This window comes from Panthera leo, chromosome C2 (genome assembly GCF_018350215.1).
Source record: "Panthera leo isolate Ple1 chromosome C2, P.leo_Ple1_pat1.1, whole genome shotgun sequence".
NCBI lineage: Eukaryota > Metazoa > Chordata > Mammalia > Carnivora > Felidae > Panthera > Panthera leo.
The window spans coordinates 119,961,645-119,975,061 of record NC_056687.1 but is presented as its reverse complement, the minus strand read 5'-3'; the positions used below and the strand labels follow the sequence as shown (position 1 = coordinate 119,975,061).

The following is a 13,417-nucleotide window of genomic DNA, read 5'->3' as shown; positions in this document are numbered from 1 at the left end:
AGGTTGTGACTATTATCCAATATCTTTAATAGAATATGTCAAACTAGATTGATTTGAGCAATAAATATCTGGAGTTGTGGAACAGTTTTTAGAAGAAGCTACAGAAAAAAAGAACATAATTTTAAATGGGGGTTAAGGGTCAGAAATACAAAGTATAAGTCTACATTCAAATGAGTAAATTGGTTTTCCATGTTTCATGAAGGAAGGTATTTCTGAGGTCTGTCATGATGGAAGGTATTTCTGAGGTCTGTCAATTGATACAAATTAATATAAAATATTTAAATTAGTAAAAAATCAATGTAAAATAAATTTTATACAAATTGATAAGACAGTACAAATTAAGTATCAGGTAAGATTGTAAGCAAAGCTTATGTTAAGAAGAAAATAGATGCATGCTCTAGAAATAAACTTTCTGAGCTGTTGGATAATGGTAATGATTTTTGTGAGCATTTTTCTTTAAGAGGTTTATCATTTTGAATGCATAAATAGGAGCTGCCTACAAAATTGATTAATCTAGTTACTACTTAAAATGAACTAAGGTCCTGGGGCGCCTGGGTGGCTCAGTCAATTAAGCATCCATCTTCGGCCCAGGTCATGATCTCACAGTTTGTGAGTTCGAGCCCCGTGTTCTCTGTGCTGACAGCTGGGAGACTAGAGCCTGCTTTGGATTCTGTGTCTCCCTCTCTCTCTGCCCCTCCCCTGGTTGCACTCTGTCACTCTCACAAAAATAAGTAAACATTAAAAATTTTTTTAAAAAACTGAACTAAGTTCTCCAGAGACTATTTTTTTTTTGTTTCCCATGTAAACTATGCTTTCACAAATACAATTAATTAATAATATTTATATGTATGTATGTGTGTGTATACATATGCCACAAGCAGTAAAAGAATGTTTGGATAGTAAAAGGCTCATAGTTGGTCATGTGGGTATTGCTATAGGAACATTTGTTGAGCACTTACTGTGTGCCCTAAATTCTTTATACCTGCATCATTTAATACTTATAACAATCCACAGAGGTAGGTATTCTTATTCCACTTTTACAGATAAAATTGAGGCATAGAGAGGCTGACTCTATTGCTCAGAATCCCACAGCTAGTAAGAGAAGGAGGCAAGGTTGGTACCCACACTGTCTTATCTCCAGTTTATGTGAACTGACTTACTACATTAGTATACCAGTGAGGCAAATTGGTAAACATGCATGAGACTTTGGATACTAGAAAGGAAACCCACCAGAACACAACTAGGTACTGAGGAGACTTAATTATCTGAATTCCTCCATTATATTATATGGACATTTTCTTAACTCAGTAATAAAGAAAGTCTGTGAGCAGGTGTATTTAACTCTGTTATTGTTTAAAATTAAAAAATGCTCCTAAGGATAGTTCTCTCATTATATCTGTGTGTATTCCTACGATAGTTGTTATTAAAAATGTTATAGTCAGTGGGTATAAATGACAAAGAAAGCATTCTAGCATGGCATAAAATGGGATGGGTCATAAACCAAAAATATAAGTTAAAATTTTAACAAAAATAGTAATAGTGGAGACATTGTGCTGTTATTTACTCTGCAAGGGACACAGGTTAGTGTGTTAATTTTTTGTGTGATATGTGGAAGAGGCTGACAAAAGGCTGACTTGGGATCCTCGAATGGGGTTGGGAGATAGGTGACAAATTCCTACAATTCCAAATTCCTATAGTTGAGGAAGACAAGCTTCCTCACTTGGCTACTTTGGACCAGGGTTTAACCTTGTTTACCTTTAACTGTTCTAGGTCAAAGAGAAAATCTGCACCAAGAAGTTTCTGTGCTGCATAAGCAAGTCAACACACTCATGATGGATGAAGATTTCCTGTGTTTGTTTTTAACAGGCCTGTCTTGGTTATAAAAGCACATCTCTTTTTCCCCAGAGGACCTGTTAATCAAGGCAGATTGCAGGCATCAGGAATAAGCTAATTTATTTAGGGCCAGAGAAGAATATGCTACTTGAGCATACAGGCCTTGGGCTTAGGCTGCCTGGCCTGGCGTCTGGCTCTGCAACCCAACAGCCCAACCCTAGGCCAGTTTGCCAGGACTTTCTCACCCTCGGAGGTAGCTACTATTATTATCCCATTTTATACATCAAAAACTGAGCCACAGGGAGGTTATATGACTTGCATTTTGTTAAATAGTATCTGGCACAGATTAAGTACTCAATAAAAGCTGACTATTATTGTTTGGAATGTTAGCAGCCAAAATCTGGAAGCTGTAGAAATCACCTTGCTGAGGGCACTTTCTAATGCTGTCTGGAATACAAGTTCTGTATTGCTCTGGTGTGTAAAGCTTTCTGTACTGTGGTTGAGATATTTTGAAGCATTCTTATATGGGGGGAGCCCAGGAAAGGTTTGCACTGGGGTATAGGTTCCATTATCATGTGCTTTGTTAGTGCCATACCCTAAACCTAGGATGGGGCTACCAATCCAAAACTGTTACTACTGCCAGAGAGTTCTGCCCTGTTGGTCTCCAAGGTTTTATTTGTAAGCTACATGTGTGGTCATTTGGTGGATAATCCTGTTTACTGGCTTCTGTAGGGCAAAGCCTGATACGTTTGATCTCTTTTGTTTCCTGGCTAACAGCAAAGCTAATCCTTGGAGTCTGAGGGTTGGGTTTTCCTCACCACCAATATTAATGTATTCTGCAAAAAGGAGGAGATCTTGATTCTAGTCAAGAAACCATTCTTCTTTCTTTTACATGGAAACCTCCAAAATAATCCTGCAGGAGTCTATTCTTTTTCTCTAGAATTTTGAGAAACAAAGTTCTGTGATTTATTTCAAATACTGCATTAAGAATATTTTATTGTTTTTTAACGGAAAATAAAATAGCTTTAGGACAAGAAGTTTGAATGTGCTTAAGACAAGACTTTATGAAGAATTTGTTTCATATATAAAGATCATTCTGAATTTCTCTAAGCACAGGATCCTTGCTGTTTTAAAGTCATTTCCATCAAAGTGCAATTCATATTAATACTGTCAATTGTTACCTGATATAAAACATTTTATCTGCATCCTACTGTGGTAGTTTGAGGCTAAATGGAAAATTTTATAGGGGTAAAAACTAACTCAAGTACATACCTAATAATTTAAAAGAAAAGATGTAGAATTAAAGGAAATCAAGAGAGAAAGGTAATGTGAAGTGTATAAATACATTATATACCAAATGAGGATGTCTGAGTGTATTCAATATCACATTTGCATTCCTGTTTCTTGGGCTTTCCATTCTTGTCATTTTATTAAAGCTCCAATTTACTTACATTCTGGTATTTTATGGAAAAAGTCTGACATGAAAGTTGGTTAATGAGACGTTGCTCTGTAAACAAGCAAAGCTTTGAAAAATACAGTCTAAATAATGGACCACTATCATTTAAAAGCTATGATGGAACTGAAGATTTCTTTGATAACATTGTAAATCATGACAGGGAAGTGAAGCGTATGATGATGGTATCACTAACACATGACTGAACCAAATCTATGTTATACTTGTGTGTCCATTTGTACACGCATTAACTTATGTTCCTATTCTTTAATGTTTATTCTATTATATTCTATTTCCCTCCCACTAATCAATGCACTGTGACTCTTCCTTCTCAAGTTAGGTCCGGCCTTCCTCCAGTACAGGTGTAAATAGTTTAAACCGAAGGCTTAGGTGTGCCTGGCCCTGGGCAACCCCAGTCAAATCTGGCAATATTTATTATCAGCCTCATCTTCACTTGGGGTTAGGAAGTCTAGACCAGTGGTTCTCAAGATGTGACCTTGGAACCAGCAGCATTAGCATTGCCTAGAATATGGTAAAATGCAAATTCTTAGGCCCTGGTCCAGACATATTAGGTCAGAAATCTGGGGGTTAATGAGTCCTCTGGGTGATTCTGATACTCACTCAAGTTTGAGAGTCTCATCTTGGTCTTGTTGTATCCTGTCCCTGGGTTGACTTCCTGGGTACTCACATATGTATGAATTTCGGTTTTCCTTCTTTGATTTCCTCATGACTGCATCTCTGATCTCTCTGGCTGGATTTCTGCCAATTCCAGATTTAACAGTCTAGTTCCCAGCTGAGATTTCCACCTTGCCTATTATACTGAAGCCCTGCCAGTTTCTTTCCCTAAATACATCACAGCCCTCCCTATAACCCTCTCCACCTGGCCGGTGGCCAAATCTGGCCTTGAATTGGGCCATTTGGAGCTAATTCCCTCTGGGGCCTCTCCATGATCTGACCGCATGCTGTGCCCCTCAGCAGGCCATAATAATGCTGGCTTAAGCTGACCTCCAGACCCCTCACCTGTGGATGCTATGGTTGACATCACGATCCTTCCTTATGAGGCTTTGTTGTATATAACCTCGGTAACCATTCTAACCTGCCTAAAGACCCATTATTAAACTCCCCTCTCCCTGCTGTTCTGGATATCAAGAGAGTGCATAAGCTATGACATCTATTCAAAATCAACGGATACCTTTGGAAAACACTATAGGAGAGTTAGGTAAACACTTTAGGGATAAAACATGCTCCTGATTTAGGGATGATTTCTTCAGGGTAAAGAAAGACAATATTAGAAAATAAGTTACATTTGAATTACTTTAGGAAAATGTTGATATCACTACTTCATGTTCTAATTATTCTAATTTACCTGATGGGGTAGTTAATACTTTTATCTTGTGGAGATTAGTATCCTCTAACTTTTCTTTTCCAAGCCCTAATATTTCCATGCCTGGATCCACCTACTTAAATTTATTTTCTAGAAACCTGAACACACCACTATCTTGATAACAGTTCACAGGGGACCCAGTGCTGTAGAGTTTAATGCAATATGTGTGCTCATCCCTAGGAGCCTACAGGTAGCTACTACTGTGAAGGAAATTGCAGGTCACATTTATATGCCTAGAAAATAATTCAACAAGCATTTCAAAACACTCTCCATTCACCTTTGGTCAAAAGCCCTTTTATGTGTTTAGCAAGAGTCACAGTACTTACTTCAAGGAGTTCTTTATTTCCTTGAATTTGTTTTAATGCATGGCCACTTGGCCCAGTTTAAGCCTAAGCCCTCTTGTACTAAAACTGTGAGTCCTGTTTCTGCTTCCTCTTTGTCAAATGGATAGAAAATTATCAGTAAGTGCTTAACAAAAGGTAATTTACATTGTGGTTATATTCATTTAATGTTTCATGTAGCAATTATTTATTTAATACTGTATTGGTGCTAGAATAAGAATCTTTGAAAGAATCCTCTTGGAAGTCATTTGATAGTCAGATGGATCTTTTCCTATTAGATGTGACTGTATGGAATTGCCTTATAGAGATTGGGTGAGGACCAGGGAGGGGTTGCATGATCATCAAGATATACAGCATTGAGAAATAAAATGTGATTTACCTAAAGCACTGTTACATCCTGGGATATGACAGGATATAACAGAACCTAGGTCAAAAATATACTTAAATAAAGACACTAACATTTTAAAATAGATTTATCATTTTTACAATTGGCACAAGCTATTCATTTTAATCAAATTTCAACCTTGTCTACTATACCAGAGCCCTGTCAGCTCCCTAAATACATCACAGCCCTGCCTTTAACCATCCCTCGCCTCATGGTGGCCAAGTCTGGCCTGGAATCAGTTGTAGTTAATTCCCTCTGGGTCATCTCCATGATCTGACAACCCCATGCTGTGCCACCCAGGAGGCCATAATGATGCTGGGCCTAAGCTGACCTCCAGACTCCTCACCTATCAATGGATGCCACTATCTACTATCAACAAATCAGTGGATGCCACTACCCATCCACTATCTATATACTTTAGGTTTATAGTGATCTTCTTCCAGGCACTTATTGGAGGCTCTGTGACTGAAGCTTCATTGCCTTTTCCTTTGAGAAACCATCTAACTCGTGTCTACATAGGATCCCTCTGACTAAACATATGGTTCACTAATCAAATATATTTAAGTATTTCCTGTGTCCCCAATTCTATCCTAAGTGCTTTGAAGAATTAAAAACAAAACAAATATACTTTCTCCTTGGTATTACAGTTTTTCTGTATAAATCCTATTGAATTATGAATATCTTGAGAACAAGACCTGTGTATTTCTCATTTTTGTACTCCAGAGAATACTACATTGTCTTCAATAAATACTGCTGAATGGAAGAATTCATAGATAAATAAATTCCTTTCTAGAGACAGACTGTAAGCAGACATCACCCTGAGAATTCTAGGCCTCTTAGAAAAGTCAGTTCAGTTGGTAATAGGTCTAGGAGAGGGCAGACTGTTTCACCTTGTGAATGAAAGTCAACTTTACCCTAGGGAAAGTTAACATACAGACCTGCCATTGTACTCCTGACCAAATCAGCAACACCACAAATGAGACAGTGAAGCCATGCCTCGTAGTGACATCCTTTGCTGAATGGAGCCACTCACCTGATCTGAAGCCAAGTCAGCATGGGGGTTGTTCCTCCTCCAAAGACCCAGACTGTGAAGAACACGAGGAGCAGCGTGGTGGTAAACATCATTTGTTTGGGCTGAGATTCTGTGTCCCGAATAGCTAAGGCAAATGCTATTGCTCCTCTCAAACCTTACGGGAGGAACCAAGAAAGCATAAGAGAAAATGAACATCTGCATGAAACTCATTCTCATTTTACTAAATTTATCTTTTTGATTTTCTAACAAACGCAATTACTTTTTTAAATTAAACTTTTTGAGATAACTATAGATTCACATGCTGTCCTGAGAATAGAGACTTATCGTGTGCTCTCTCCCACTTTCTCCCCAATGAAAACATCTTGCTAAACAAGTACAATATCACAACCAGAATTTTGATGTTGATTCGGGTCAAGATAAGGCACATTCCCAGCACACTAACATCCCTCATGTTGCCCTTTTATAACCACATCTACTTCCCTCCCACACACTCCCTCCTTAACTTCTGGCAACCAGTAATCAAATCTCCATTTCTATAACTTTGCCATTTCAAGAATCAAATGGAATCATGAAGTGTGTAGTTTTTTTGGAATTGGCCTTTTTCACTCAGAATAATTCTCTGGATATTCCTCCAGTTTCTGAACATATCAGAAGTTTGTTCCTTTTTATTGTTGAGTAGTATTCCACGGTATGGATGTGCCATAGTTTGTTTAGTCATCTATCTGGGGAAGGACATCTGGGCTGTTTCCAGTTTTATGGCTATTCCAAAAAAGGCTGCTGTATATATAACATAAGTGTTCATTGCTCTGAGGTAAATGCCCAGGAGTGTAATCACTGACTGCATAGTTTTAAAAGAAATTACTAAAATGCTTGCCAGAATGGCTACATACCATTTATATTCCCACCAGAAATGTATAGGTCATGCAGTTTCTCTGCATCCTAACCAGCATTTAATGTTGTCACCATTTTTTAACTTTAGTCATTCTAATAGGTGAGTGGTAGTAGCTTTATTGAGTTTATAATTTGCAGTTTTCTTATTTAAAAATTATTTATTTAGTTTTTTGGAGGGTACAAAATTCTTGTACCCTCCAAAGAGGGGGACAGAGGATCTGAAGTGAGCTCTGTGCTGACATGCTGACAGCAGTGAGACTGCTGTGGGGCTTGAAGCAGTGAGGCTGATGTGGGGCTTGAACTCACGAACGGCGAGATCATGATCTGAGCTGAAGTCGGATGCTCAACCGACTGAGCCACCCAGGTGCCCCAATAATTTGCATTTTGCTAATAACTAATGGTGTTGAATATTTTTTAATGTGCCTAGTTGTTATCTTTATACCCTCTCAGATGAAATGGCTCTTCATGTCTTTATCTCATTTTCTAATTGAGTTGTTGGATTTTTGAGTGTTGAGTTTTGAGAGTTCTTTATATATTCCAGTTTTTTAAAAAAATTTCTTTTTAATGTTTATTTTTGAGAGAGAGACAGAATGCAAGTGAGGGAGGGGCAGAGAGAGAGGGAGACACAGAATCTGAAGCAGGTTCCAGGCTTTGAGCTATCCCCACAGAGTCTGACTCAGGGCTTGAACCCACGAACTGCAAAATCGTGACCTGAGCTGAAGTTGGCCACTTAACCCAATGAGCCACTCAGGTGCCCCTATATATTCTAGATACTATCCTTTGTTGGGTGTATATTTTGCAAATATTTCCTCCCACTTTGTAGCTTTTTACTGATTAAGTCTAATCTGTAGATTTTCCTTTTAGGAATCATGTGTTTGGAGTCAAGTCTAAGACTTCTTTGCTTAGCTCTAGGTCCCAAAGATTTTTCCTTATGTTTTTAAAATTTGTTTGCAAAAGTTGTATAGCTTTACATATTACACTTAAGTCCATGATCATTTGAATCAATTTTTGTATAAGGTATGAAATTTAGGTTGAGGTTTTATTATTATTATTATTATTTTTTGCCTGTGAATGTTTAATTTTTTCATTGAATTGCTTTTGCAATTTTGCTAAAAATCAGCTGGGTATTTTGTGTGGATCAATTCCTGGATTCTCTATTCTGTCCCATTTATCTCTGTATCTTTCCCTTATCTAATAGCACTCCAACTTGATTACTGTAAATATATAGCAGGCCTTAATATTGGGTATAATGATTCTTATATTTTGTTTCTGCAACTGTTTTAACTATTCTAAGTTTTTTGCTTTTCCATAAAGTTTTAGAATAATATTGCCTATATCTACAAAAAAATCTTTCTGGGCACAATTACTTTCAAAAAATCAAATGTGTGAGATAATAAGAAAAACCAAGCCTATGGACCACTGAAATTAATAAATAATTAAAAACTGTTTAAGAATTACGTTAGCCTGAGTACATACTATTATACTGTCTATAATCTAAACAACCTAATAAACCTGCTTTTTCTTGTTTTTTTTCTTCTTTAATAATAGTAAGTTAAGTGAATTTTTATGAATCCACATTAAACATATTTCCAAGAGGTATGTTAAAATTTCAAATCGGAGTATGATGATACAAGTAAAAACAGAGATGAAGGCTTTGAAAAAGAAGTAAAAGCACACATAGTAAAGTAAAAAAGTTAAAATGGAAGATCTCTCTTGGGTAACACAAGACTTGTGAGACATTTATGGGCCTTGTTATATCAAGTAACAGGTCAAATAAACATTTATAAGGACAACAAGAATAAGTCTAACAGGTAGGGATTTGGCTGTTTTTATACGAAGGTTTGAATCACATACATAAGATTTCAATGGTCTATTTATTATAACATTTACTGCATCTAAATTTCCAAATTTTTATTCACACATTAAGAGAATTTTAGAAGTTAGACGCAGTGGGGGTGCCTGGGTGGCTCAGGCGGTTAAGTGCCTGACTCAGGTTTTGGCTTAGGTCATGATCAAACAGTTCATGAGTTTGAGTCCTGCATCGGGCTCTGTGCTGACAGCATGGAGTCTGCTTGAGATTCTCTTTCCCTTTCTCTATGTTCCTCCTCTGTTCACGCTGTCCCTGTGTCTCTCAAAATAAATAAATAAACTTAAAAAAAAAAGAAAAAGAAACCGGACACAGGATAGAATGAAGAAAACTATAGCCTGGTTTATATCCCTGGCTTTCCAACTTAGATATGATGTTCCTTTCTTATCTCCACACCACGAATATACAAGAGACAAGTGGCATAACACAAGATTCAGAGGGTTAGGCTAGAGAGACTTAACATATTTTGCCTGAAACGAGGAAGCCTCAAAAGAGAGAGGAACATGTACTCCGATTATAAAATACCTTCAAGGAACAAAATGTAATGGAGGAAGGAAATTATTCTAAATTTCCATGTAGACAAGGAAATGGCCTGAAGATAAGGGAGATAACATTTGAAGTAGATATTAATATAAAAAATTCTTATACATCAGAAATTCTGAACACTTGAGATGCCTGTACTTGAGAAGAAAAGTCCTCCATTAGAGATGTTCCTGCACTCAGACCCAGCTGGGAACAAAAGAGTAGGGATATTAATAACCCTTAATACTGGGGAATATTTTCATAATGTCCTCTCCAGGAAATACAAATGGTGTCATTAGGGAACAAAAACTAAAAGAAACTCTTGCAACAGACTTCTGTATCAGAGGAGAGAATTTATAGGTCAAGGTAAAGCTCCTCACAGTGTTTAATCACAGTACAAGATTAGAGATAGAAGGTAATCTTTTCATTTTCTCTTCTCTTCAAGCTCGCATTGCTAGAAACAAAGCAGCATTTCCCCAATTAGGTGGTGAGAATTAGAAATATTAAGTGATGACACTTTAAGTATTTCTTATTTTATTGAATATGTGTGTGTGTGTGTGTCTCAACTTTGAATTTTTGTGAGAAAGAAGAGAGTAAAGACTGGAATAACAGAAAAAAATTGTTACATCATGCTTATTGTAAACTCTTTCAAGTTAAGTACCAAGGGCAAGAAAGTATACAATCATTTCTTTTCCTAAATATGTTTAATAATGTGTTATGTTAAACTAGTGTAACTATGCTCTTAAATCTAAATTATCTATACACGAGCTGTTCTTGGTTTAAAACTATACTCAAAAGATAGCTGTTATCTGACTTCATAAGACATATCCTTTATATAAAACTTTCTATTTACAGGAGATTCAGTGTAAAGATCTTTGAAGAAATAAAAAAAGGAAAAGTTCAGCCACTGCCTTTTACTTCTGGCAGGTTTGAGATACATTGCTAAAAGAGCCAAACTCCAAAATGTTGACAAGAGGATGCTTTCTCCATGTGATGATCATCTGACAAACCACAGAAACAGGATATTTTTAGACAGGGGATCATCTGTCTGTAGCCCTGGTCAAATGTGCCACATACGGCACATGCCACTTGTGAGACAGTCTGGCACCATGGGAAGCATGGAACTGAGACAGGTGAGGTTATAAGTGGACAAAGGTAGGCTATTTTAGAACTCCAGATAAAAACTAGTGCCTATATTCCACTCATCCTTTATGATTCTGAAGTAACTTATCACACATTTTCACCCTAGACTATTGCCAAACCAATGGCCATTCATTGCTTCATTCAATATACATGTGTCTTAGTTTGCCATAACAAAATACCAGATGGGCTGCCGTAGCAAAATACCATAGACTGCAGAGCTGCAGTAGCAGAAATTTATTTTTCACAGTTCTGGAGGTGGGGATGGCCAAGATCAGGGTGCCAGCATGGTGGATTCTGGTGAGAGTTCTCTTCCTGGCTTTCAGAAGGCTACCTTCTTGTGCAAAAGCAAGCTCTGTATGGTGTCTCTTCTTATAAGGGCAGTAATGCCATCACAGGAGCCCCACCCTCATAACATCATCTAAACCTAATTATCTCCCACAAACTCCATCCCCAAATACCATCATGTTGGATTAGGACTTCAACATATGAATTTGAGGGGACACAATTCAGTCCATGTGCTTTGTGGAGATTCTGTGTACACCTATCCTATCTACTTACCATGGATTTGGGAAACAGAGGGCTTTAGGATTGAAATAAATTACTTCACCTATCAGCAAAATACTAGAAATGAAAAATTAATTTTGACTTAGGAGTTTCTTTTAGCAAAACACTATTTCTAAAGAATATGTCCATTTTGCTTGGAAACTCAGAAAATCCAGAATTCATTGTCAAAACTTGTGTTTTGTTTTGTCTTATGGGTACACTGACCCTTTGGACTTACCTTTCTTTTTCTCTTTGCTTTCATCAACTAATGGAAATGATTCTATACCTTTGGGGGTTGATAGACTATACTATTACATTTTAGATGGGTTTACTTTGCAGAGATATGACATATTTCACATATTCGGTTGGAAAGTTAGCCTGATTTGGGGAATAAAAGAATTACCTGCAATTAAATGTGGTTTCATTTAAAATTGGCCTCTAAGGGATTCTTATGTTAATTATATTGATGTTCTATTCATAACAATAGAAGACTATTGAACTAAGGAAAGCTTCCTAGCAAGGACCCCTGCTGCAGAAAATATGCAGCTTCCTGTTTATCTTTAAAGAGCAAAACTGAAACTTAATCTGCTATAAATTTGCAAATGCGTTCTGAATGGTTGAAGGTCAGATACAGCTACATTTAAATCACAGGAATATAAGTACTCCCAAAGGCACTTTTACTAAAGGTACAAAACAACAGTCAAAAACTAAATTACTGAGCATTCACTATGTGCTATACATTACCCAAGACACAGTGGGTATATGCAATAGTGAGGAAGTTGGGGCTCCTCTCTTGCAGGGCCCATCGTCCTTCAAATAGGACTCTCTTAACAGGTAAATGGAGATAAGGTACATTAGAGGTGTAAAGTGTATATTTGCATGTACAGTCTGATGAAGAAAAAGATAAGATTTCTAAACCTCATGAGGGTCCAAATCAAAACCATTGTCAACAGATATGTAATGTTTAAGGAGCTGTAATCAATGGTGGGACACAAGAAGTCTTTGCATACATGGTTTTCTATACCTGAGTCATTTTCTCCTATCCAAATTCTCTCCACTTCTTTCTTTTTACAACTCTCACCTAGACTTCACCTAATTCCAACTAATCTTCAGAGCTCAAATGAGCCACTGATTTCTCTATGAAGCCTCCTCAGAGGTCTGGGCCTGGGTTGGACTAATTTATGTGCCTAGTACAACCTGTGCTTCCCTTATCAGGGGACTTATGACATTACATTGCAATTGGCCAGTTATTGTTTATCCACAACACTTATAGCAATGCCAAGCACATAATAGGTGCTCAATAAATATTTATTGATCAATGAATGCATGAATGTTCTCTGTTTTTGATTCCAGATTACATATAGAAAAACAATTGATACCTTCTAGTTTAATGAAATGGTTGAGTAATTGTTTCTGCAAGTTCAGTTTCTGCCCTTTTATTATTTATTGAGACTCTTAAAACCTTATATTGAGAATCAAGAGACCTGGGATCTGTTCTCAGGCCTGCTCCTAATATGTTGTTTGGTCATAGGCAGGTTGCGTTATTGGGATCTGTGTTGTCTCATATCTAAACGGAGGTTTTAAGATGAAACTTACGGTCTTTAAGTAGTAGTACCCATCAGAATCAGCTTGGAACTTAAAAATATATGTAGCTATTGATGCTAGTGTCCTGACTCTAGAGATTTGGATTCAGTGGAGAATGGGTTACATGATATCTCAGGCTCCTCTCACTTCTCACTGTACCACCTAGGTCCAAGGCCCATTACCTTAGACCCTGACTATGCTGCTGGCCAACACTCTGGTACCTTGGCCTCACAGCCTCCATCCTCTCCTCCTTCCAGACTATATTCCTCTGAACAGTTACTTTAAAACCTAGCTTTATCAGGTTCTGATCAGACCCAGCAACTGTAAGTGGCTTCCCACAGCCCACAGAAACCTTTGAATCAGAACCTTACTCCACTTTTCCCTCCTCTTCTCCCACTGAGAATTTTCATACCAACAAGATGCTCTTCATCTCTTCCC

The 13,417-nt window shown here is 37.3% G+C and overlaps 1 protein-coding gene across 19 annotated transcripts in view; it reads right to left on the bottom strand.

Moving 5' to 3' along the window:
• Window positions 1-13,417, bottom strand: part of SLC9A9 (solute carrier family 9 member A9) — a 766,376-nt gene that overhangs the window by 274,323 nt on the left and 478,636 nt on the right. For all 19 annotated transcript variants that reach the window (XR_006207068.1, XR_006207069.1, XR_006207064.1 and 16 more), the window contains one exon: window positions 6,430-6,583. Coding sequence is in view for 12 of the 19 variants with exons in the window: in XM_042954872.1 (XP_042810806.1) it covers window positions 6,430-6,583 (154 nt within the window). In the remaining 7 variants the exon portion in view is untranslated. The remainder of the gene's footprint in view (window positions 1-6,429; window positions 6,584-13,417) is intronic.